General features: G+C 35.4%; 1 protein-coding gene across 1 annotated transcript in view; it reads right to left on the minus strand.

Annotated features, from left to right (window-relative positions):
* Positions 1-691: 691 nt before the first annotated feature.
* The window catches only part of LOC129141848 (MAM and LDL-receptor class A domain-containing protein 1-like), a 32,318-nt gene continuing 7,239 nt past the window's right edge, over positions 692-25,770 (minus strand). Inside the window, exons 5-8 of the mRNA XM_054677611.1 lie at positions 22,098-22,190; positions 19,267-19,474; positions 9,730-9,876; positions 692-1,016 (exon numbers count right to left, since the gene is read on the minus strand). Of these exons, the coding sequence (XP_054533586.1) occupies positions 19,451-19,474; positions 22,098-22,190 (117 nt within the window). The 3' untranslated portion in view covers positions 692-1,016; positions 9,730-9,876; positions 19,267-19,450. The remainder of the gene's footprint in view (positions 1,017-9,729; positions 9,877-19,266; positions 19,475-22,097; positions 22,191-25,770) is intronic.

Raw genomic sequence — 25,770 nt, forward strand, 5'->3', positions numbered from 1 at the left:
TATTGATCTCTTCATTATTTTCTGATAAGTAAAGACGAAAAAATTAGCTGAAATCCTAAGGGCTGAGAGGCATGTTGGAGCTCTCAAAAGGACTGAAAATAAGACAAGCTGAATACAGACCTCTGATTTAGGTGTTACTTTTATGGAAAGCAAAGGAATTATGTTTACTGAATTAACATTATATTTGGTACATATATACCAATGTTTGGTACAAACATTGTTTACCTACTATGTACCAAATATTTTGCCAGGTGCTTTATTTAATCACATTTTAATCCTTGACATTATTCCATATAATCGTGTATGCTTCCAATGTAAACGCTGACATTTAATCCATACAATCATGTATGTTTCTGGTGTAGACACTGAGTCTCAAAAGGAATATACAATTTGTCTGAGCCACAGTTAGAAAGTGGCAAAAGAGACTTGAACCAAGTCTAACTAGTCCATCCTCTCTAATATGCTGCTGAAATAAAATGGGTATTTCACTCCTTAGTTTGTGTTTGCCTGGCACCAGAGGACTCATTTAAAAAACTCAAATTTCAGTAAATATAATCATTTCCATTTGTCTTTCTTTCAACAAACACTTATTTAACTGACTTTATTTTTCTCAATGTACATTGTTGGCCAAAAATTTTGGCAACACGTATCCACAGCTTTAGATTATTGAAATGACTGTGTGAAAAGAATATAAAATAACAGAAAGCTTTAATAGCCCTCAAAAGAATGGTGCCAGTTATGTGTTACAAATGGTCTTCTAGAAGGACATAGCATTTTGTGTTGAAATAGCGCATGTAAATCTCTTAATTCATTATTAAAGTGCTAGTAAAACATGGCGGGCATTTACTAGCAGAGTAACCCAAGCTCAGCGATTTACAACCACAGAATGGCCAGTGGAAATTCAGAACAGTTGATTACCTGACATGGGGTAGAGGCAGTGAGCAATTTTGTAAGAACAGGACTTCCAAGCTTGGCCACCCCGGGGGAGCGCTGTGCCTCCAAATAAATAAACGATCCTGCAAAAACAAAGGGAAAGTCATACGGATGCAAGTTCTCTTACACACTTAGCTGTTCTTTGCTCCACAATCTTATCCTTGCACATGCTAAACTATCAATTAGATAAAGAAAAGTACATTTTTGACATATTTACTATTATGGTTTGTAGAAAACAAATAGCATTTATACCGGTATAACATTAAATACCTAAAATAACATTTAATCAATTAAAACAAGGTCTTGATCCAAATCACCTAAACAAACATTTCTGTTGGCTTCATTTATGTCATAGAGTTTGACATCAAATTAAATGAAGCTTCTAAGCTGACAATTAGATATTCAACACGCCCTTATGAAATACCCACAAGAGCTTTATTTTTTAGTTTCCTCACAATGTACCGAAGGATATGAGCTTATGGAATGAATTTTAGTTTCTCCCGGGTCTTACGTGTTTGACATTGTTGTCTGTGCTAGAGGGGATCAAAGCTTAATTAAAGATCTAATCTGAACATTAACAAAATCACCACTTTTAGATTTTAACTACGACGGATGTGCGCATGGCAAATGTGCAGGGGATAACATCTCTCAGCAGCTTAAAAGATCACAGGTTCAGAGCTGCTGTCTGGGGTAATTTCATTGAATATTGAAGACTTACAAGGAAGGCTATACCCAACAATGTCAAGATCTGATACTGCCCTTTGATCATCACAGTGATAGGCAATTTGGAAAACCAACTATTTTCATTGGAAAATACCGTATTCAGAGAGTGATTTTCCTAGATACAAGTCAATGCCGACTGCACACAAAGGAAAGGATTTAGAATTAGAATGTATTATTTTATAGACTCCATCACATGTTTAACCAAACAACCAAGGATGTGAGTCAGCAGTGTCATCTTTGAGCGGGAAAAATAGAACCCAGTTTATATTGTTTTTAAATCTCAAAACCTACTTGGAAAGATAAAGTTTACTGTCCCCAAATTCCAAATTACAGGTAATGGAAACAGTGCATGCGAGCAAGTTCATTAAATTCTCTATGCTTCACCTAAAAAGGAAAAGAATGGGAAAAGTTGATTTTGAAAAATTCTTCCACCTAAAAATGCTCAGGTTTAGGTAAAATTCAAATGAATATTTTTAAAAAGATGATCAAAATTCTAAAAACAAATGAACCAATATTCAAAGACCTTACTCCTCCAGTCATTCAAAAGAATATACACAATTTCAAACAAGCTGGTTAATGAAGGTGAGAACATGTACACATTAAGACGCCAAAATCTAAATGAAGCAAAAGGCCTGAATAAATCGTTTAGACAACAAAAGTAACTGAAAAAGTAATGAAAAGAAAATCTAGAGAGAAATGTATGGTCCCACATCTGAGTTAAATTTAATTTTCTTTTCTTTTTTTTTTTTCCTGAGACAGGGTCTGGCTCTGTCACTTAGGCTAGAGTGCAGTAGCATGATTGTGGCTCACTGCTGCCTGGAACTCCTGGGTTCAAACAATCCTCCAGCTTCAGCCTCCCACTGGGTGTACAGGAGCACACTACCAAATACATTTTAAATTTTTTTGTAGGGGCAGAGTCTCAAACTCCTGGCCTCAAGCAATCCTCCTGCCTTGGGCCTTTAAAGTGCTGGGATTTCAGGCATGAGCCACTGCATCTGGCTCCCTATTTAATTTTTAAAAAACAAATATTTGCAACATTATTCGAGAAACCTCAGATCTTAGAAAAATATGGAGAGCTCCCTGATTCATATTAGGTTGCCAGAATATCTTTAATTTTTAATAAAATGGATGAAAATAGGACAAAATTTAAAACTCTAGAGAGCAATCTCACTTGTGAGCATAGGAACAAATATTCTAATTAAAATGATGTCGAATAAATTTGAAATTGTTATCCAAAAATAGTGTGTCTTGATTAATCTGAGCCTTCCAAGAATGTAGGTTTGGTTTAATTTAGGAGCTCAGTCTCCATATTCAGTTACAACAACAAATGAAAGTGTCAAGTCATAGAATCCTATCTAAATGTTGAAAAGACTATGAAAAACCAGTGAACAATTTCAAGTCACAAATCTTAATAAAATAAAAGGAAATAATTAAATAAAGACTAGTGAACAACCTCAAAATAAATAGCATTCTAAATGGCAAATGATATAACAATATTAATTAAAATGGGAAATGACATATTTCTGTCACAACTATCAATTAGAGATAATATTAGGCAATATTTATAATCTTAGACTAATATTATCTTAAAGGTCTGGTGAGTGTAGAAGTCAAGGAAATAAAATATCTAGTAGACATTATAGAAAAAGAGAAGTAAATTTCCCATGTTTTACCAATAATACAATTGTAAAAATAGAAAGCCAAAGTATTCCATTTTTTATAATTATAGTATCATTTAGAAAATTTGGTAAGCTAAATGGAAACAGATATATTACACAATTACTTATCTTATCTTAGCAGTAAGTTTCCAGATACATAAACAGCAAGAAATGTCCAACTCCTGATAGCAAAATTAATTTTTTTAATGTAGGAATAAATTTAACAGAAAAGGGACACGATTCATATGGAGAACATTATAAACTTTGTGAAAGACTGCAAACTCTCTGGTTAGGTGAAAAGAGATAACATGTTTCTAGATGGAAAGATAATAGAATTAAAATATGAAGTTACTGACCATTGATTTGGAAGCTAAATGCTATCCTATGATAATTTTAACCAAATATTTAGAAAGTTGACAATATTGAGTTAAAATTAATATGTGCAGGTAAGGGGTATAGAGAGTCTAAACTCTGACCACAGGCCCACGGACTTCTAGGAACACGTCCCTTGATTTATCTTTCTATCAGCCTGCTCTAAACAATGAGCCAAGTTAGAGAAATGTGGAATTTACCAGTTTTATTCCTGGTCATGGCAAGGAGTTTACTTCTGGTAATCAGAATTGTTTATTGTAAAACTCTTTCACACCCACATACCCCAGAGTGGCTATGTGACCAGCACAATATAAAAATTAAAGGACAGAGTGAATAGTCTCCCTGGGTTAAAGTGTTCACATCTGGCTCGACCTCACCTTCTGCAAAACAGGTACCTTGTTAATGCACTGGCCTAGAAGTAACACCTTACATGTCTTAAGAACGTTAGAGGCCAGTCTCTATAACTTTCACAAATGCAAAAGTTATAAACAAGCATTACCATATAGAATAAAGAAATGAATAATAAATAAAATTACTCCAGTTAGGTTTGGTTCAGGAGTGCAAGAGGGGTTTAATATTTTAAAAATCAATTTACCTTATAGACAAAAAAGATAATCTGACAATCATATCATAATAGATGCTGAAAAATACTGAAAACTTTTAACATACATTCAATTTCTTAATTTTTTTTAAAAAGCACACTCTTGAATAGAAGGGAACATTTTTATCTGATAAAGAATACAATTTTTCAGTAAGCATGGCACTTAAGGTTCAACTATTGACAACTTTTCCTCTGAGAGAGAAATAAGACAAGTCTAGCAGCTACCACCAGTTCTATTCAACACATTCTAGAAATTCTGTCCAGTACATAAAACAACAAAAGGAAGATAGAACTGTTAATATTTAGAAAAAAGGAAATAAAATTGCCATTATTTGCAGACAAAATAATAGTGATCCTAGAAAATAAAATATATATGTATAAGTTCCTAGCTATGATAAATAAAATTAGCAAGGCCACTGGATACAAGGTCAATATTTTCTATAAAAATGCATTTCTATACGTCAGCAATAATCAAAATCAGAAGTTCTTTAAAAGTAACACAAAAACCTAGGAAAATATTAGCAAAAGATTTTCAAAATCTCTACCCTGAAAGCTGTAAAATATTACTTAGTTAAATTAAAGAACACAAATAAATTGAGACACTGGAAACATTTGAAAAACATATTTTTCAGTGAAATGCAAATAAATATTACATATGAGAAATCATTGTACACCCATTAATTGGAAATTTTTATAGAGAATTATAATGCCTCTTGCTGGTAGGAAAATAGGAAAAAGTAGTCCCATTTTGTCACTAAAAATTGGAGTACTAAAGTTTTAGGGTAAATGAATCTATAAATGTTTATTGAAAATATAAATACATATCTTGCTTAAAAAATATAGAAGTCTCACTCCTAGTTATTATCTATTGCATAAAATCGAAAGTATCCTACAGGAGGAAATGTGTACAAGAATAAATTTGAAACATCGTCATGATATTGATGTCACTGGATAGGGGAATAGCTAGATACATTATGGTATATCCAAATCAAATAAATTTAGCTAAATAAACAAACATGAATCCAGTATCACAGACTGGATTTTATCTTCTGTCTTAAATGAGCAAAAGAAAAATATTAGAAAAAAAGCATATTTAGCATGGACTGTCAAATATAGGACAATGGGAATGTAAGATAGTGATAGATCACAGGATAGTGATCTCTGAGAGAGAGGAAACAAATGAGTTAAGTCCTGTAATTCCCACAGCTTACTGCCTAGACAGAGTTTCCAGGTGCCTGTGCAGAGGGGAAACACAGGAGTGTGGTAGTCTCCTCAAGTTGAAACAGATAGAGTCGGTGCTTTGGGGAGACCCACATGGGTAGAATTCATAAGACAGAGTGCCAGCTGCCCCTTTCAGGTACTGGAGCTTTGAAAAGACAGCAAGCTCCCGAGATCTGCAGACAGTCCCCCCTAAATTGCCATGTAAGGACCGATCGTGTGCATGGATTGGAGAAACTACCTGAGTCTGGGGGTAAAATCACCTGAAATGAATAGCTGGAACATTTCCCAAAGGTCACAGAAAGTCAGGAAAGGTAGAGTTCTCTCACCAACCAGAGTGCAAAAAAAAACAAAAACAGACATAGGCATTGGATACAGAACTCAAACCTAATAAACACTTATGTCCAGACGAAAACACGTATGCAAATTTAATGGTGTTTTTACTCATATTTGACAATATTTGGAAACAATCTAAGTGTCCTTCAGCTGGTTAGTGGATAAATGAAGTGTGGCTCATCCACACAATGGACCCAACTATTCAGCAGTGAAAAAGGAAGGAATTGTGGCTGAAGCCAGTGACATGGATGAGTCTCAAGTCCTTTATGCTAATTGAAAGAAGGCAGAATCAAAACGCTACATATGATATGATTCCATTTTCAAGACATTCTGGAAGAAGCATACACTAGGGCTAGAAATCAGATCATTGGTGTCAGTGGTGGGAGGTGGGAGAATTATTGAGTACATAATGGCACAGAACAATGTGTTGGGCAGGAATAGAATTGTTTTATATCTTCATTTTTGTGATGGTTACACAATTGTGTATGTATGTCACAACTCAGTGAACTGTACACTAAAATGGTTGAATTTTACATTTAACCAATACTTTATCATAAAAAAATGAAAAAAAATAGATAGTATTTGATGACTTCGAGCAACTGCCATAAGCTATCTTTAGTAAGAAGATAGGGACAATAGTTACAAGATAATATATTTCTTAAAAAACAAACAATCACAGAAACACATATAATTTTGAATATGTATGTATCTACTATATATATATCTGTGTGTGACTATATGAACATAGATAAAAGTGGAACATAATTAACATGAGTTGCCTATTTCGATGGAAACTTAACAGAGTAGGAATAGGAAGGTAGAAACGAAGCAAAAAAAGGCAGGAAGGAAATTCGAGGCTTAATTACACACATACACACAAAAACTACATAATATCAACATATCCAGCCTGGTCAACACGGTGAAACCTCCGGCTCTACTAAAAATACAAAAACAAAAAACCAGCTGGGCGTGGTGGTGTGCACCTGTAGTCCCAGCTACTTGGGAGGAAAAGGCAGGAGAATTGCTTGAACCTGGGAGGTGGAGTTTGCAGTGAGCATGGATCACACCATTGCACTCCAGCCTGAGCAACTAAGTGAGACTCTGTCTCAGCTAGTTAGATAGGTAGATAGATAGATAGATAGATAGATAGATAGATAGATAGATAGATTTAAAAACTGCAATCTATATGTTCAAGGCCCTAAGAACAAAATGAACTAGAACTCCACTTTCTTAGATATCGGAACTATTAGGCTGCCTCTGACTCTACCAGAAATTTCCATTTCACTTTCCTTTCCCTTCCTGGTCCTTTTTCATTTTTTTAAATTCTCCTCCTCACTTGCAATTTAAAACCACTACTGATTCTCTTTAAGGTTTGATCATGGCAAACATGGGTAAAGAGATGTTGACTCCGTGATCCAGATAGATAGATAGATAGATAGATAGATAGATAGATAGATATTTTTTTTTCATTGGCCCTTTCTAAAATGAGAAAGACTGCGTTTTTGTCCCTCACACTCTGGGTGAGACCAGCTGCCCCTAGTTTTATCAGTCATATTGTTATCTTTCACTATTCTTCAACTCACCGGAAAATAATGGGTCTTTCAACATCTAACACAGGGGCTCTTTTAGAATCTTTTTAATGCAAATCATAGTTATGTAGTAATTATAAGATGGCAAAAGACTAAAGGTGAATTACAAACATATTTTCTAATTGTCTTATCTGGTGTTTTTCCTAGTCTTCTTATTAGAATGGACAACAAATATCTATTAATATTTATGGAGCTCTTACTACATGGAAAAACCTTCACAGGTGTTTTCATTTAATCCTCATGACAACTCCACAGGGAAGCTACTTTTCTTTTCTCTATTTTCTATCTAATAAAACTGAAGCACCCTAATATTTAGACATGGGTGCAGTGTCAACATCGTGTCGGAACCCTGGGCAGCCCGTGCTCTTCCCTAACTGGTTATGGTATGCTCACATCAGACCATCATGACACACTGCCCACACAGCTTCCCTTTGAGAATCACTGCCTTGGCTTAGGCCTTCATCATCTCTCACTGATATTTCTTCAGCACATCCATGTTTTTTTGACTCCAGCCTTTCACCCTCTCCATTCTCCTCATCTCAGACAGAACAGCCCTTTAGAGCAAATTTGATTGGTCACATGCTTTAACATGACTACCTGGGTCACCATCATCCTGCAGACACATTTCCAATTCCTCAGCACTCTCTAGAGTCCCCTTCCTTCCTCTCCTGTTTCATCAGTTCTCTTCTCCCTGTCCAATCACACACGTCTTTCATCCCTAACTACTCCCATCTTTCTGCCCTCTTTGGGGATTCTTCCCTCCAATTAGGACATGATCCCTCCCACCTCTCTTTGGTTCCGTCTTCTCTCAGTAATTCCTTACTTCTGGCTTCCTGACTACTTTTCATTTCCCTTCAGTGCTCAGTTCAAGAGTCATCTCCTTCAACAAGGCATCTCGAATCCATCTGAATCACCTTCCATCCCTCTTAAAGCATCCTTCATAACCGATTGCAATTCCTTGCTTATCTACTTAAGCTACCAGACTGAGACCACCTCAAAGGCAGGGATCGTGGCATCCATCTTTGTGCATCCAGGTATCGTCTATGCTATGTATTTAATAATTGGCTTGAACAGAGAAAAAGAAGTAAAACATTATATGAGTTTAGAGAAAATGTGTTGTTAATACATAGTTCCAATGATTTATAGTCCCCTTTCTATTTTAAACTTTAAACTTAACTTTGTCTGCTACAAAATGTTAAAGAAATGAGTCATGGCACAAAAGCAAAAATTAAGAACTTACCACACTGTTAAACAATTAACTAGGTTTATGGCTGTAGCCAACAGATGGATGGTTGAATTTTCCCACCCCAACCCCTAGCACCCTTACCCACTACCACCAACCCCAATTTCCAATGGCTGTAATTAAAAATATGATCAACACTTATTTTTGGTATAATTCTTTGGAAGTCTGAAAGAAGAAACAAATAGGATAATGTTCAATGAGGTTGAAAGATGATCTACAGTACAAGTACAGTTGTGCTATTGTAAGGTTTGCCAGGTGTGGTGGCTCCCTCTTGAAATCCCAGCACATTTGGGAGGCTGAGGTGAGAGGATTGCTTGAGGCCAGGAGTTTGAGATCAACCTGGGCAACATGGCGAGACACTCTTTACTTAAAACACATACATTTAAAAAGTAAAGTTAACACGATGCTAACGTATATGGGGGATGACATCCGATGATAAATGTGAACAAAAGAAAAAAGAGAACAAACCCTTTCTGTTTTATTGGAGTTTCACAGACACTTATTGGAATACCACAGGTAGTTATGGTTCCTCTATTTTAAGATGATATGTAAACACTGGAATGATGGTTAAAAATATATATGTGGAAGAATAAGACTGTTTATTATAAAGAAGCCCGAAGACTGATTAAATTGCATTCAAGTATTTGTAAATTTATTTCACAGATAGTGCTAAATCTCTGTTCTCAGTTCCCAGAAACAAGATTAGACTATTTTTCTTCCTGTTTTGAAAAAATTGGATTGCTCTAAAAAGAAGGCAAGCCTACTGTACTTGATTCTGGGCAACTTGAGAAAATGATCAGAAAACTTTTCCACCTCTTTATGCCTTTAACCCAACTTATAAAAATTGCAACAACAAACATGTTGGTGATTAAAACAATGCTCCTTTCAGGGAACTCAATTACCCGCCAATTATTAACTTGGTCAGGAGGTTTTAAAGCAAGACAAACCAGAATTCCATGTATACAGTCTACAGAATAGAAATGAAAATACACAGTATCATCATTCCACAACATGCAAGAAAGAAAACTATTTTTTTTAAAGAGGATAATGTCCTACCATGATTTATGTTTGCTGTGTGATCAGCTGCAGGAAAGTGGTGCTCTCCATTATTCAATCCTTTCATCAGCTTCCAGTGGGAATCTTCTGTGAGAAATGGCTCCCAACCGCAGAAACCCGACTCAAAGTCACAGGTGAGATGCTTTGCTGTTACACGTAGAAGAGAAAACAGGTGAGGAGAAATGAAGAGCATGCAGGCAAACACTGCTCTACGCTAGCTAATCATCTTAGGAGGCCTGCAAAATTATTCTGCTTGGTAGTGAATATTCTCTAATGATCGGAATAGCTTTCCTTTATCTAGTCACACACAATATCTCAGGTGCTGTGTGAGGCATGACCCTTCCACATGCTTCCATCTGTAAGTCTGGTACATTTCATTCTGGTTGGCCATCTCCATTTTATTTAATGATGCAAGGTGGAACTCCAAAGCTTTTCAGGGAGTAACTAATTTGCTTGCCCAGTATAAACCTGCTGAGATGGTAGTTTAAATGAAAAAAATCCACTGGGAAGGGGGAAGTTTAAATTAATTCTGGACACACAAATAACTTGAGGCCAGCATCTCAGTATGCATTTTATTATTCTATCCTAACACTTTCTCAAAAAAAAAAAATACCTAGCCATTTTGGAATTGCAGGTAAATTAGATATTCGGAACTGAGCTGGTGTTATCTTTTGTCTTTTTTTTTTTTTTTTTTTAAGGCAGAGTCTCGCTCTGTCGCCCAGGCTGGAGTGCAGTGGCGAAGTCTCAGTTCAATGTCTGAATGCAATCTCCACCTCCTGGTTTCAAGCAATTCTCCTGCCTCAGCCTCCCAAATAGCTGGGATTACAGGCACATGCAACGATGCTCGGATTTTTTTTTATTTTTAGGAGAGACAGTGTTTCACTATGTTGGCCAGGCTGGTCTCGAACTCCTGACCTCAAATGATCTGCTCATTTTGGCCTGCCAAAGTGCTGGGTTTACAGGCATGAGCCACTGTGCCCAGCCTAAGCCTGTCTTCTCTTAATACATAACTCAAAAGTTGCCAAGCACTTAATTTCCTCCATTTATCATAAAAGAACTGGTTCTAGAGAAAGTCGGGGTTTGGAGCATACTTTATAGGCACCTTTCACAGCTTTGACACCAAATTTATGAGAGAAAAATAGATGGTTTCATAAGGCTGGGCATTCAACTAGAAAGTCTAAGAGCTTGATTTGTGCTTTCGAGAAATTCATTTTTATGTGCTTAAATTTCATTTTCCTAAAATAAGAATCATAGTATCAGACTATCTTAGTACTTTTGGGAATAAATTAATACAATCAATTTAAAAGCTTATTCCTAAATATTCCTCTTTATGCTGAGGCAGTTTTCAAACAGTGGGGAAGAAAAGGAGAATTAAGTTGTCAGAAAACACCCATAGTTTTGACAGGATTCCTACGATCTTCATGCTATCACCTTTAATAACAATAAAAACAGCCAAACTACCACTGAGTTCCAAGTATGTAGCAGGCATTTTACATATATTAACCTTAATTCTTACACTCTACATAGTAAATACCATTTCCTAAAAGAGAAAATTGGAACTCAGAACATGAAGCAACTTGCTTGTGGTACATTTTAGTAAATGGAACATCTAGACTTTGAACCTGTCTGACACCAAAAGCTCATACTCCGAAGCCTCCTTAAACCAGGAACTCTGTTTCATAATTAAAAAGACTCCATCACCATGGGTTTGCTTCTGACCATTGTGTTCAACTTGTAAATTTTAATACGGTCAATTTAACCAGCATATCAAATAAGCTCACTATATCTTAATAATCAAAGCATCTTCAAGTCTCTGTAATAGGGACACCTGATTTTATGACCACATATTTTATCACTGACATGTCAACTCTTAAAACATTGAAGTGCGGTATGCAAATGACAATGCCACTTCCGATTTCTCTACATGCAAACTGAACCTTTAGATCTGAAAGCCATGCTTGTTAGACAGTCATAGAATAGACACTGGGTCTTCCATATCTGTGGGTTCCTTCTTGCAGATTCAACCAATAGTGGTTCAAAAATATAGTATTAGCAGGATGTGCAACCTGCAGATACAAGAGCTGACTTTTCCCCGGGGCTCAAGTTCTCCAGGGACTTGAGCATCCATAGATTTTGGTACAGCATTTCTTTCATTACAAATGAATATTATTTTTCCCTCTAAATGGATTTCCCTACAAATAAAAAACAAGAAAGTTGACTACAGCATAATAATAAAAACATGTTGCACATCGCCTAATGGTGCACTGATATGACAAGGAAGTGCAGTTTGCCCATACACCTAGCTGCAAATCTATTGCTCTTGGCTATGTTTTTCTTTTCTCAGGTGTGTCTACATAATTTATAGGATATGGCTCTTGATAAAACATTACTCCACAGGGGAGAGTGCCTTCTGTTTTCTGACACAATCTTGAGCACTTACAACCTAGCCGTGACTTTCTCCCTGGGCATTTACAGAACCCTCTGGCCTAATCCCTCGGTCCTCTGTGAGCTCTGCCACCTTCTATGCCACCTCCAAAATGTTCTGTCAGTTGGTGGAGTATAGAAATATTTAAGACTCAAAGTACATATTTGGCCTCTGAAATGTGCTTCAAAGTTCCAAATTCTTGGCTGTGGATTTGACGAAGGAATCCTTCCACCTCTCTACAAGGTTACCTCCAATTCCTAGAACACACTTCCCTGGAATACAAAATCTTCCATGGGTAGAGTGACCACATGTCTTGCCTGGCCCAGGGTTGCCTCAATGCATGCCTGTTGTCCTAGTATAATAATTAATACTTCATCTCTTCTTTTCCCTCTCTCAGTCCCTGTTTGGGTAATAAACTCAATATTGCACTGTTAGGGCAGCAAATTATGCATTGCTATACAAGTCCATGCAAACAGCAATGTTCTTCATTCAGATAGCTGCTGAAGGCACCATCCTAATTTCCCCAACAAGCAATGGTGTGAAATGGCAATGAGATCGATGAGTGTGAAAATGGAAAGTACCACATGACTGATGCATCCCACACCCTCACCCAGACTCTTCATAATTGAGCTAGTCGCTCAACCGCAAAGACATAAAGAAAGAAGCTCTCAAGATAAAAGCCACTTTTGATTGTATAAATGTTGAAATTTGGCTTTAGGACAAAAGTTCAAACCATTTCTTTCATTACCTAGATGTTTTATTGGTTAAAAAATGTCAATCATTGTGCTTTTTACAGAATGCTAAACACCACCATCCTTTGAAAAATGAAAATTAGCTTTCAAAATCTGTCACCGTAAAGATGTGTGAAAGCAACATGGTGACATGGTGCAACCACCTCTGTAAAAACCTTGGTGAATTGATTGACTGTTTTTACTAATGTGTTCCTGTACACGTAAAAGAATATTTTTTAAAGCTAAATGTTCAAGAACTTCACTGTACTGTAAAATATAAATCAAATTCCGGTAACTAAATTGAAGTTCTTCCATTAATATCTCCCCTGTGTAATTCAAAAACTTTAAAGTGAACTTATAAATATCTGAAGAAAGCCGGGAGAGTCAAATGCATTCTGGCAATTATTAAATGTCTTATCATACTATATGTGTTAAATGTAAACATTTGCAAAATCTAAAAAAATCTATTCATGTTATAAATAACTTTCATTAAAACAATGATTTTGATTACTTAGTTGCTTTTATTTTAACTTTCTGTGATTAGAGAATACGCTTCACCATCTCTAACCGCAGTATGAGATATGGCGCTGTTCACAGTTTTAGAGAAATTTTACTCAGAGTTCATCAGTGAAAGTAATATTTTAAGATTATGACAAAGCTTTCTCTTGCATATTTAACCACTGCAGCATATGGGCAGACAAGAAAGAATTTCATTGTTCAGCTGAGAAAAAATCTGGATCATGAAAAGTAAAATATTTTATGAATCCTCTAGAAGTTAATCAGCTCTCTGTGAAATAAGAAAAAAAAAGCTATGTATGGGAAATGAATGGGGAATATTTCATTTAATGAGAATATGTTAGATTTTAACAGGATTACATTATAAATATTTTGTTAATATGTATTGGAAACCCACACAGATCATTGCTACACTAAATATTTTTATATTGGTATTTCCTTTCCCTTCATTAAGTGTTTTAGCATTCCACTTTTTTTTTTTTTTGAGTTAGAGTCTCGCTCTGAGGCCCAGGCTGGAGTGCAGTGGTGCAATCTTGGCTCACTGCAAGCTCCACCTCCCGGGTTCACGCCATTCTCCTGCCTCAGCCTCCGGAGCAGCTGGGACTACAGGCGCCCACCACAACGCCCGGCTAATTTTTTTATATTTTTAGTAGAGATGGGGTTTCACTGTGTTAGCAAGGATGGTCTCGATCTCCTGACCTCGTGATCCACCCACCTCGGCCTCCCAAAATGCTGGGATTACAGGCGTGAGCCACCGCACCCGGCCCAACATTTTTTTTTACATGAAAGACATCTAGAGACAATATCACACTAAAAATTAATGAATCATACAAGATCCTTGGTTTAAATTTCTTTCATTTGACTATTATACCAATGTCCCCTGTGAAGGTACACAATTCATATTAGCATTTAAAATTGTTTTTAAAGTCCTATAATTTAAAAAAACCCTTTTTCATGGAATTTCCTGAACTATTTTGATTTGAAGATATATCTATCATGCCAACTTTTTTGGAACACAGTGAAGTAGATTCTATATATATATTTTTTTCCTATATGAGTTATTGAAAATTTTATATATAAATACAAATGTGTATTTTATTGTGGTAAAATATACATGACAGAAATGTAACATTTTAACAATTTTTAATGTAAGCTTCTATGGTATTAGGTACATTCCCATTGTTGTACAACCATTACCACCATCCATCTCCAGAACTTTTTCATTCCCAAACTGAATCTCCACCCCCATTAAGCAATAATTTCCATCTCCCCTCCCCTCAAACCCTGGCAACCACCATTTTACTATCTGTCTCTATGAGTTTGCCTACTTTAGGTACTTCATATAACTGGGACCAAACAATATGTGTCCTTTTGTCTCTGGCTTATTTCACTTAACGTCTTCAAGGTTCATCCATGTTGTAGCGTGTGTCTGAAAATTAGATCTATTTCATGTATAAACTGTTCAGGGATCCAACGTGTATCTTTGGACATGTTTGGCATGTTGTATTTTAATTATTTTGATAGAGATTTTTAAAACATATTGCATATATATGTATTAATTTTTTAAGCTTTATTGATGTATAAGTGACAAATAAAATTGTAACTAAGGTACGCAATGTAATGTTTTGATATACATATACGTAGTGAAAGGATTACCACAGTAAAGCTAATTAGCATCATTTCATCATATAGTTACCTTTTGTGTGTGTGATCAGAACATTTCAGATCTACTCTCAGCAAATTTCAAGTATACAATACAGTGTTACTAACTATAGTCACCAGGCTGTACACTAGACTCCCAGAACTTATTCATCTTGTAAGTGAAAATTTGTATCTTTTGACCAACACCTCCCCATTTCGGCCAGGCCTCAGCCCTGGACAACTGCCATTCTACTCTCTGTTTCTACAAATTCAACTTTTTTAGATTCCATGTATAAGTGAGATCGTGCTGTATTTGTCTTTCTCTGTCTGGGTTATTTCACTTTGCATAATCCCCTCCAGGCTCATCATTGTCACAAATAGCAAGTTTTTTTCTTCATTATTGCTGAATAATATTCCATTGTGAACACATATACATTTTACACACACACACACACACACACACACACACACACACCACTTGTTTGATCCATTCTTAGAGAATTCAGTTGTTTTGGCTGGATATTTTGAATAATGCTGCAATGAACATGAGGGTGCAGATATATTTTAATCTTAACTGTCCTCATTTAATACAGGATTATGTTAATAAACATCAAAAATCTATTGTTTGGTTTTAGAGAAATTTTACTCAGAGTTCATCAGTTAAAGTAATATTTTGAGATCATGACAAAGATTTCTCTTGCATATTTAACCACTACAGCATATGAGCAGACAAGAAAGAATTTCATTGTGCAGCTGGGAAAAATTCTGGATCATGAAAAGTAAAATATTTTATGAATCCTCCAGAAGTTAATCAGCTCTCTGTGAAATAAGAAAGAAAGCTATGTATGGGAAATGAATGGGGAATATTTCATTTAATGAGAATATATTAGATTCTAACAGGATTATATTATAAATATTGTGTTAATATACATTACAAATACACATTATAAATATTTTATTAATATTGATGCTCTTAAGGACTAGCAAAGTAAAGAGAGTTTTTGCTTCTACCCTGAGAGAACTCTGACTTGTTTGCCTTTAGTTTTTCTCAATTTTTTTGGATGCCATCTGTTTCTTCCCCTAGCTGTCTTCCTTCCTGAAGCCTCTTTGGTACAGTGGTTCTCAAAGTTTCATATGCAGACAAATCACCTGGGACCTTGTTCCATGTAGCTTTTGGTTCTGTAAGGCTGGGCCAGGGCCTGAGGTTCTGCATTTCCGCTAAGTTCCCATGGTAATGCTGATGCTCTGGTCCATGGAGTCTGCTGTTGCAGCAAAACGCACAGGCCGTTTTTATTAACTGATTTTGAGAAGCCACCGGTCTGGAGGCTATGTTATGCCATATATTAAAATAATACCTAAAAGTAAGGGCAACTTGATAATGAGAGAAGACTTGAGTGAGTCTGCCTTTGGGGAAAAGCACACTGGCTGTGGAATACCAACTGACAATCCTCACGAGTTCATATTTACTCATTCTCCAGAATTTGGTAAGTATTCCTGGTGCTATTCAAACTGCCTGCACAAGCTATACCCTCCTAGAGATTCATTCTAAAGTGCAATAAAAAAAGATATAAAGATATTTTTCTTGTGCTTCATGAACATGGAAGAATCGTTTATGAAAAAAACTTGATATTACAAATACAAATTTGTAAAATACAAATGTTTTCGTATGTGTAAAATGTTTCAATATGGTTTTAAATTTCAAAGGAAAAGCCTCTTTTATTTTGTAAGAATATACATATGCATGTGTCTATATGCACAAATATATTAAATACTTTAGTGCAGCAAATAGTGTAAATTTATATCAATTCTAATAATCCAAATCTATATAATTTCACAGCATAAATAATTGTATATATATTTACATGAAACACTCATTTTGGTATCAAAATACATGAATACACATATATACTATATGCAATATGGCTACATTTTTATGACATATTCCCTATATCAAGTCAATCTCAATCATGCAAACATGACAGGTTTTCTTTGGACAAATGAGGTTACATTATTTAAAAACTTAAAAGATTAATAAGTAACACTGTTTTTGTTGAGAAACACAATTACCCATTCCTGCATTCACCCAAAGAAAATAGCAGAATACGGCATCAAGATCTACTGAATTGGAAAAATATCATATACATAATCAATGAAACTTCAGTAAATGAGAAAATATGTCAAAAATCAAATGCTAAACAATTTTTTAAAGGTGAACATAAAGTATGATTTACTACGGGGAAAACAATGGAGGGGGAAAAGCTAAGCTTCCAAATATACAAGTGCCCAGGTGCAGTGGCTCATGCCTGTAATCCCAGCACTTTGGGAGGCTGAGGCCGGTGGATCACCTGAGATCAGGAGTTCAAGACCAGCCTGGCCAACGTGATGAAACCTGTCACTACTAAAAATACAAAAATTATCTGGGTGTGGTGGCACATGCTTGTAATCCCAGCTACTCTGGAGGCCAAGACAGGAGAATCACTTGAACCCGGGAAGTGGAGGTTGTAGTGAGCCGAGATCATGCCATTGCACTCCAGCCTGGGTGACAGAGCAAGACTCTGTCTCAAAAAAAAAAAAAATTATATATGTGGAAAGAAAGGAAATATATTTTCCTTCAGTTATTGACACTAAGAATTATAGAAACTGTTAGAAAGAAATATTTACCCAACAGAAATGAAGCAAATTGTCTTTAAAAATTTAAATAAAACATAGAAAGAAACTTCACATACATTGGAGTAAATAAATTGCTCTTACATCGCTTGTTTTGAACAAAAGAAGAGAGCAGCCCAAAAGCTCCGTTGAGCTCACACTGGTTAGCCGATTACTTGGTTTAAAGCTAGGAGTCTGAAGTATTAACTGGATTGCTGTTGATGAACATGGCAGAAGGGGATTTTAGCCTTACTTTCTCATCTCCTCTCTCCTGTGTCCCTCCGCATTGCTCTTAATAAAATCCAAGCTCCCCAGGAGAAACCAATTATACAGAGCTTTTCACTTAAAAGGTGGCATTTATCTTATTATAATATTTTCACCTCTGCTCAACAAAACATCTCACTAAAATAAGACACTGCAGTAAAATAAATGTCAAATTTTTAATATCTTTTAAAAACCACCTGTTTGTGATACAGAAATTGGATTCATATCCTTGGAATTCATGTTTTCTAAAGAGACACAAGGATCTCAGTTGCTAAGTTATCTCATATGAGAATTATCCTGTGGATTGTAAATTAAATTATATTTTTGTTGAACTATGACTATGCTTGAATAGTAATGGGATCTCTTGTCATCACTTCTATCAAAGACTCTTCAGAAAAGGCCTGAAAGAAAGGTGTTGGGACACTTTGGCCCTCCCAAATGCCAGTCATGGCTGAAGTGATTTCTTTTTTTTTTTTTTTTTTTTTTTTTTCAGACGGAGTCTCACACTGTCGCCTGGGCTGGAGTGCAATGGCGTGATCTCAGCTCACGGCAACCTCCACCTCCCACGTTCAGGCAGTTCTCCTACCTCAGCCTCCCAAGTAGCTGTGATTACAGGTGCCCACCACCACGCCTGGCTAATTTTTTGTATTTTTAGTAGAGACGGGGCTTTCACTATGTTGGCCAGGCTGGTCTTGAACTCCTGACCTCGTGATCTGCCTGCCTCGGCCTCCCAGAGTGCTGGGATTACAGATGTGAGCCATTGCACCCGGCTGGCTGAAGTGTTTTCTAGGCAAGTAAGAGGAGAGCGGCCCTTCCTCCAGGGCAGCCATGATGGCTGAAGTGATTTCTACAGTCATGGTAGCTGCCCTGGAGGAAGGGCCACCCTCCTCCTACTCATCCCTCCCAGCTACAGCTTCCAAGATGATTGACTAGAGAGGAAAAAAGCATACACAATAAAAGTTAGCAACCCATACTATATGCCTCCAAGGCAAAGGTACAAAAAGTTTCCTTCTACCACCCATCTTCTCTTTAATCAAAGCACACACATTCGCACACCCAGCCAACAATAATCACAACTATTCATTTGTAGAATAAATTGAGAGATGTTGCAGACTTTGCAACAAGCACCAAAACATTAAGTTAAAATAGAGATCCCTGAAGGCATAGTACTAATAGTTTCAGAGCAATAATGCATATTTATCACATTTCATACATATGACTTACCTTTGCCTTGATAGAAACAAAGACTGTTTTAAATCCAACTAACAGTCTTGAATTAGAGCATGTAAACTAGTAAGCCATTCACTCACTTACAGCAAGTTGCTGGGTCTTCATCACTCTCATCGGAGCAGTCCTGCCGAGAGTCACAGACAGATTCTTTGGCAATGCACTGGCCACTAGTGCAAGGGAATTCGTCTGCAGAGCAAAGCTTTCTGGATTGGGTCTGTCCACAGGCATAGACCCAGAGGTGATCAAGGGCAATAAAACTTCTCTGGCTCTAAAGAGTCCCTTCAAAAATAATCTTTAGGAAGAAAAAGATTAATTTATGAGTTTGCAATCTCCTTAATAAGACAAAAAACTAAAGAAGGTTGATAAAGACAAAGTAGTCATTGAGAAAAAGTGTTTAAAGCAACCAAGGCAATATATAACAAAGTTCCTGTTTGATAAGCTCAACCCATGGTCATACGACTGATGTAACAAACCTGCACGTTGTGCACATGTGCCCTAAAACTTAAAGTATTAAAAAAAAAAAAAACTGATGGAAACATTTGCTCCACTAAAGGCTCAGAGAAACCTCCCAGGATCAGGCAAAACACAAGCATCCACTTAACTATCAAAAATGTCCCTGACTGCAAACTTGTTACTTGGTCATCATCTTTACGGCTCTCTTTCTTTCATTTTCAAGGAAAATAAGAAGTATTGTCATTACTTATAGAACAAGAGCTGTAACTGCACCTGACTTATTTTTTAACTAGTGAAATTAGTATTTGAATACATGAAGAAAAATATCAGCCAAATGGAAACAGACACAATATAGGAATAAAAAAATGTAAGGGAATAAACATAAAACTCTATTCAACTTACATAAAAGAGTAACTTCTTTAATGAGAAAAGAAGTGTCAATTAAAGTAAATAAATTTTGTTGTCACCAATTGAATTGCTAGCTTTTCTGGAGATAAGCAATATTAGCAAATGAAACAACCACACATTGCTGGTCAAGTGTAAGATAATGTCAAAGTATTAGCATTCCTTGAGTTTCTACCAAGAGCAATTATTACTTAACACCAAAAGTACAGAAGTACAAATAGCTGACTGTATCACAGATAACTAATTATTTGCTGTCCAGAACATTAGCCATGAGCTACAGAGGACTATTTCAATTCAAATTAATGAAAATAAAATAAAATTTAGTTCCCTCAGTCACAGTAGCCAAATTTCAATTGTTCAATAGCCTCATGTGATGAGTGGCTACCATACTGGACATCAGATATAAAGCATTTCCATTAGGCAGAAAGTTCTATTAAACAGCACTAAATGTGGTTAAAATTCCAGCCAGATACTAAGAATTAAAATTGACTTCCTTCAGTTTCATCCAGCTTAAAGTTTCTGAATAGATTTTCTTTTCAAAACACGAGGGATAGGTCAGGTGCGGTGACTCACACCTGTAATCCCAGCACTTTGTGAGGCCAAGGAGGTGGATCACTTGAGGTCAGGAGTTCGAGACCAGCCTGGCCAATATGATAAAACCCATCTCTACTAAAAATACAAAAAATTAGCTGGGCATAGTGGCACATGCCTGTAGTCCCAGCTGCTTGGGAGGCTAACACAAGAGAATTGCTTGAGCCCAGGAGGTGGAAGCTGCAGTGAGACAAAATCCCAGCACTGCACTCCAGCCTGGGTGACAGAGCAAGACTCCATTTCAAACAAACAAAATACGAGGGATATATACTTGTTTGTTCATTAATAATTACTTAAGGTCAGATTTTCAGTTTGCAAATATGTCTAATAATTTGGTTTAGAAAATAATATTAAATTTAAATCATATCCAACAATAAGAAAACTTTGTATGCTGCTACATACTTTTCCCATAATGAATATCATACATGTAAAAATTATTAATGTATAGCTGTATATTTTCATAGCAGCAAGAGATCAGAAATGCAGAAATGATATCAATTTGAGGTTCAAAAATTGATGGTTTTAAACTTAGATCTCAAAGGCCTATAATTATTGAACAGCTATTTACATTACATATCCACTTGAGAACCTGGAATAACTCTCAAATTCATTTTCTTTACAGTTTACTTTGTTTTATCTTTGAGTTAAAACAAAATTTAATCTTCAGTTTATAAAAAAAGAAACTTGTTTAGTACCTGAGAAGTTATAAAAACAGATATCAGCCTATGAAAATTAAATAGTGTCAAAATGTTAACTCAATAGGCTGTGATAGGATGTATAAATGGAATATCACTATAAAGAAATGAAATTGGCTTCATAACCCACACATATAATCAGTATCATCATTTTATACTCACACTCCAGCATAAATAAACTTACGCATTCCATATATCATGTTGGTGCAAAAATAATTGAGGTTTTGGCCATTAAAAGCAATGGCAAAAGCCACAATGGCAAAAGCTGCAATTACATTTGCACCAACCTAATACAACACAAATATCAATTTAATTTTTTAAGAGAAAGCATTCCTATTGAGCCTATGTATGTTTCATATGTTTCTTGGTGTACATAGAGCTTTCCATGTGTTATATAGATATGAATTATTGCATTCAAAACATTTGCCTATACTCTACTAAGTTTCAATACCAGTTTACTATTTACCTACTTCATAATGCAATTTGTTTCCCTGGGGCAAAGCATGGTGCTGTGGAGCAAGAAAGGAAGGCTGTGGAGAATGAGGAAGCTGTGAACAAGAGTGGATACACTCTATGTCCCCCGCCATGGGAAATTTGGTCTCAGAAGGAAAAGGTACAATTTAAAAAGTAAGCAATCACTCTCCCCAAATATACAAGCACGCATCCCTAACTTAAATGTTAATTTAACTTTAGCAGTGCATGATCAATTTATTACTGCAAAGCTAAAACTTAAACCATGATAAAAAAAAATACTTTTTTTTTCTTTCATACCTTAAATGTCTTCAGATCTTCTGGTATTAACACATCTGCTTTCACCCATTGGCTGTGAGTTGATATGTTGTATGTCCAAAATATTTCTTCTTCCTTTGATTTGAAGAGAAAGACATCACTCATTACCCATATTCTAATCTTCACATTTACATACATGCTCTTTTAATTACATTGTAGTAGGTATTACCTTACCTGTATGATATAAAGTACTAGGAAATCTAAAGTCTTGGTAGTCAAGTTGAAAAAGCTGAATATCATTAAAAAATAAGAAAATGAAGCATGTTTATGTAGTAAAGCTGCTTTTTGTAGATAAACAGTATTAGGATGGAACAAAAATTTGGATGAAATCTTTTAAAAAAACAGTACTGCGTTTCAAAAATAAAATTCTAAATAACAGTTAATAAGATCAGCAATTTAAATGTTGATCTCAATAACATTATTACATTTTGTAATATTGCCATGATACTAGAAAAGAAAAAGATTACAGGCAAACAATATAAAGGTTAAAAATGTTGTCAGATGCATTTTCTGCACAATTTCAATTTATACTAAATATTTTTTCCTGTGGAAACATTTGGTCCAAGTTCCAAACAATACAGTTACATTCTGAAAATTATATTCTTAATTTGGTCATTCTATCAAAGGCCTATTTACATCTTTTAGAGAAATCTATGTTATGTACCTGTACAATGATCATTTTTCAGATTGCAAAATCTATGTAAAATTGTTACTACATGCTATGAGTGTAGTAACAAGCCTTTACTGCATTCAAAACATGTATTGAATGTAAGAAGCTCAATAAAAGTCTATGGTGAAACTCCATCTCTACTAAAAATACAAAAATTAGCCAGGCGTGGTGGTGGGTGCCTGTAATCCCAGCTACTCAGGAGGCTGAGGCAGGAGAATAACTTGAACCTGGGAGGCGCAGGTTGCAGTGAGCCAAGATGCCACCACTACATTCCAGCCTGGGCGACAGAGCATGAATCCGTCTCAAAAAAACTAAATAAAATAAAAAAGTCTATAAGGTACTCAAAATTTTGTCTACAGCATGTATGGCATTGGTCTTTATGATTTATGTTGATGCTTTTATGCTCTGAAATCTTATTTTTATTTACATTTTATTAGACATTCAAATTCACATTTCTTCCCAAAAATAGACCAAATTGTTCATAATGTTTACATATAGAATGCATGAATTTTTAGGTAACAATATGGTAAAAATGTGAAGATTGACATAATTATGTCTCAGGTTGAGCTCTGAGCCTGGCTCTGTCCCACTTTCTAGCATGAGATAGAAAACGGCCCTGAAAGGCAACATCTTGTTTTAATCCAAATGATAAGTGATATCAATATTTGTGTCCTCACTCAGCCTCACATATTTTATGCATGCCCAAGATTTTCTAAAAATGAATCTACTTTCAACTTAGTCCTGCACCCTCAGATGCCTACTCCAAATTTCCAAGACCTAAATATTTCAGAAGATAGTCTAAATCCATTACAATTTGCTTCATTACTTATTCATATCAACTGTGAAGATTTCCACAAGACAATGAAGCACATGGGGTGGACATATTTTCGGCTGATAGCTTTCATGGCGAATCAGGATGAACTGGAGTTATAAAAAGTTGAGACAAGCAACTAATTTTTCTTCTGCTTATTTCTTACACAACTTCAGTTATTTAGCATCAAAACACTTTCACCCTACACAGATGCTTTTAGTGACACCTCTTGGCAAATTGCATTCACCACTTTCCCCCGTTTTCATTTTATGAAAATAATTTAGAGCTATTGTGCTCTTTTTTCACAGTGACTAATTGATTCCCCTCTGCTCCCCCTGAAGATGGGTGCACTTACATTTTTGAAAAGTGAGCAGTGTTCTTTCCAAACTTAAATAGTTTTTCATAAGCCAAGTTCATAGTACACAGTGAATGAGATCTATATTTTTCTATACATTTTCCAGTCTGATGGCACTAGCAATGTTTTGTAAAAAGAATTTATTCTTAGTGAAATCAGGTTTCATTTTATTTCTGTTCTTACTCTTCCACTTTCTAGTTACTTTTCACAGGTGTTAATGTAAAAAAGAAATCTCCAACTCAGCAAAGCTTTGCAAGTGATGTTCTACTTTTATCTTAAAATCAGTAAATAATTTTTTTAAAAATATATCTTTGCTCCGCCGGTCCAGGATCAATAATGCCGATTTACCTTTCAAGAAAAATATTTAACATATTTATTAACACTCTATCTCTTAGAGATGCCAGTCTATGCTTTTCTCTTCCAGTGAAGAAATCAAGGGTACCAAAGTCAATGTTGTTGAGTTTCACTACTTTTGATCGCATCTAGGAATAAGACCATGTAATTTGGTAAAGAATTACAAGTAAATTTGGTTGTAAAGAAAAATTACATGTAAATTTCTTGGTAAATAATTACATGGAAACCCTACACAGAACAAAAGTAGTCTGTTGCTATGAGTATTATTTTATAGATCATGGACGCAGATCTAACCCAAGAATGGTTAGATGGTACAAACTAGAATTGCTACACACTTGAGCTGATTCTAAAGAGTGAACTCTTTATTTAACAACTTGCCTTCACCTGAGTTTTTCACTTCTCAAGTTCTAATGTCCTCTGGAAATAAAGAAAACAACCTTCAGCATTCTTGCTAGATATTTCTTGGCTTACCTCCTCACATTTATAGAGTAATAGATGTTCACAACATACAACAGCATCCTGTTCATGGAAAGATGTAAATCATCATTTTCATCAAGAGCTACTTTTTTAAATGATAGGTTTGTTTGGAGTCATTTTAAGTGTGTGATAAAACATTGTCTTAGGACTTAAATGTACTTTGATGCAGATTTTGCATCAGTGAGTAACATATGTATAGAGGATAGCAAATAGTGTCAGAAAAGACAGGACACCTCGCAGGATACTAACAAATCAAACATCAGTCAACAGTCTCTAAGATGTACATTCATTTGGTTCTGGTTAATACACTAGATCATTTCCCTATGATTAACTTCTTTTCTTATAATATGAGAGACAGAATCTTGATAACTGTATTACTGATTAATAGAGTTAATGATGTGTGGTATCTAACGTCATTTTTATATGATGTAACACTTGAAGCCAATTTGTTTTCACTCTTTTCTTGTATGGTTCTAAAGCCACCAGAAGAATGGCATGGCTCATTTTCAGTAATTCCAATCTATATACATTCATAATCACATACATACTAAATACACACATTCATAATTACATAATACATATACACATTCATAATTACATACACAGTACATACTCACATTCATAATTAAATACACAATTCCATTCTACATGCATTGAAACTTTTAAAATACATCACTCATTTTCAGAGCAGATTAAAATAATCCTCAGGATTAGACCATATTATAATACAAATTTCCACTTAAATTTAGGCTAAAAATTCATTCAATTTTCATGAAATAATTAATTATCTGTCATCTGAAAAGCATTACCATAGGCCCACATATATAATTTAACCATTTTAACTATAATTTAAGCTCATCGAAATTATTCAAGAATTTCTCTACTATGCCTTTATTGAAGAAGGAGTTGGAAATTATAGAATGTTGTAGATTGCATGGAGGCTTGCTGGAATTGGTTCAAACAGCACAGGTGACAGCAACTGAAATAT

This window comes from Pan troglodytes, chromosome 12 (assembly GCF_028858775.2).
Source record: "Pan troglodytes isolate AG18354 chromosome 12, NHGRI_mPanTro3-v2.0_pri, whole genome shotgun sequence".
Classification (NCBI taxonomy): domain Eukaryota; kingdom Metazoa; phylum Chordata; class Mammalia; order Primates; family Hominidae; genus Pan; species Pan troglodytes.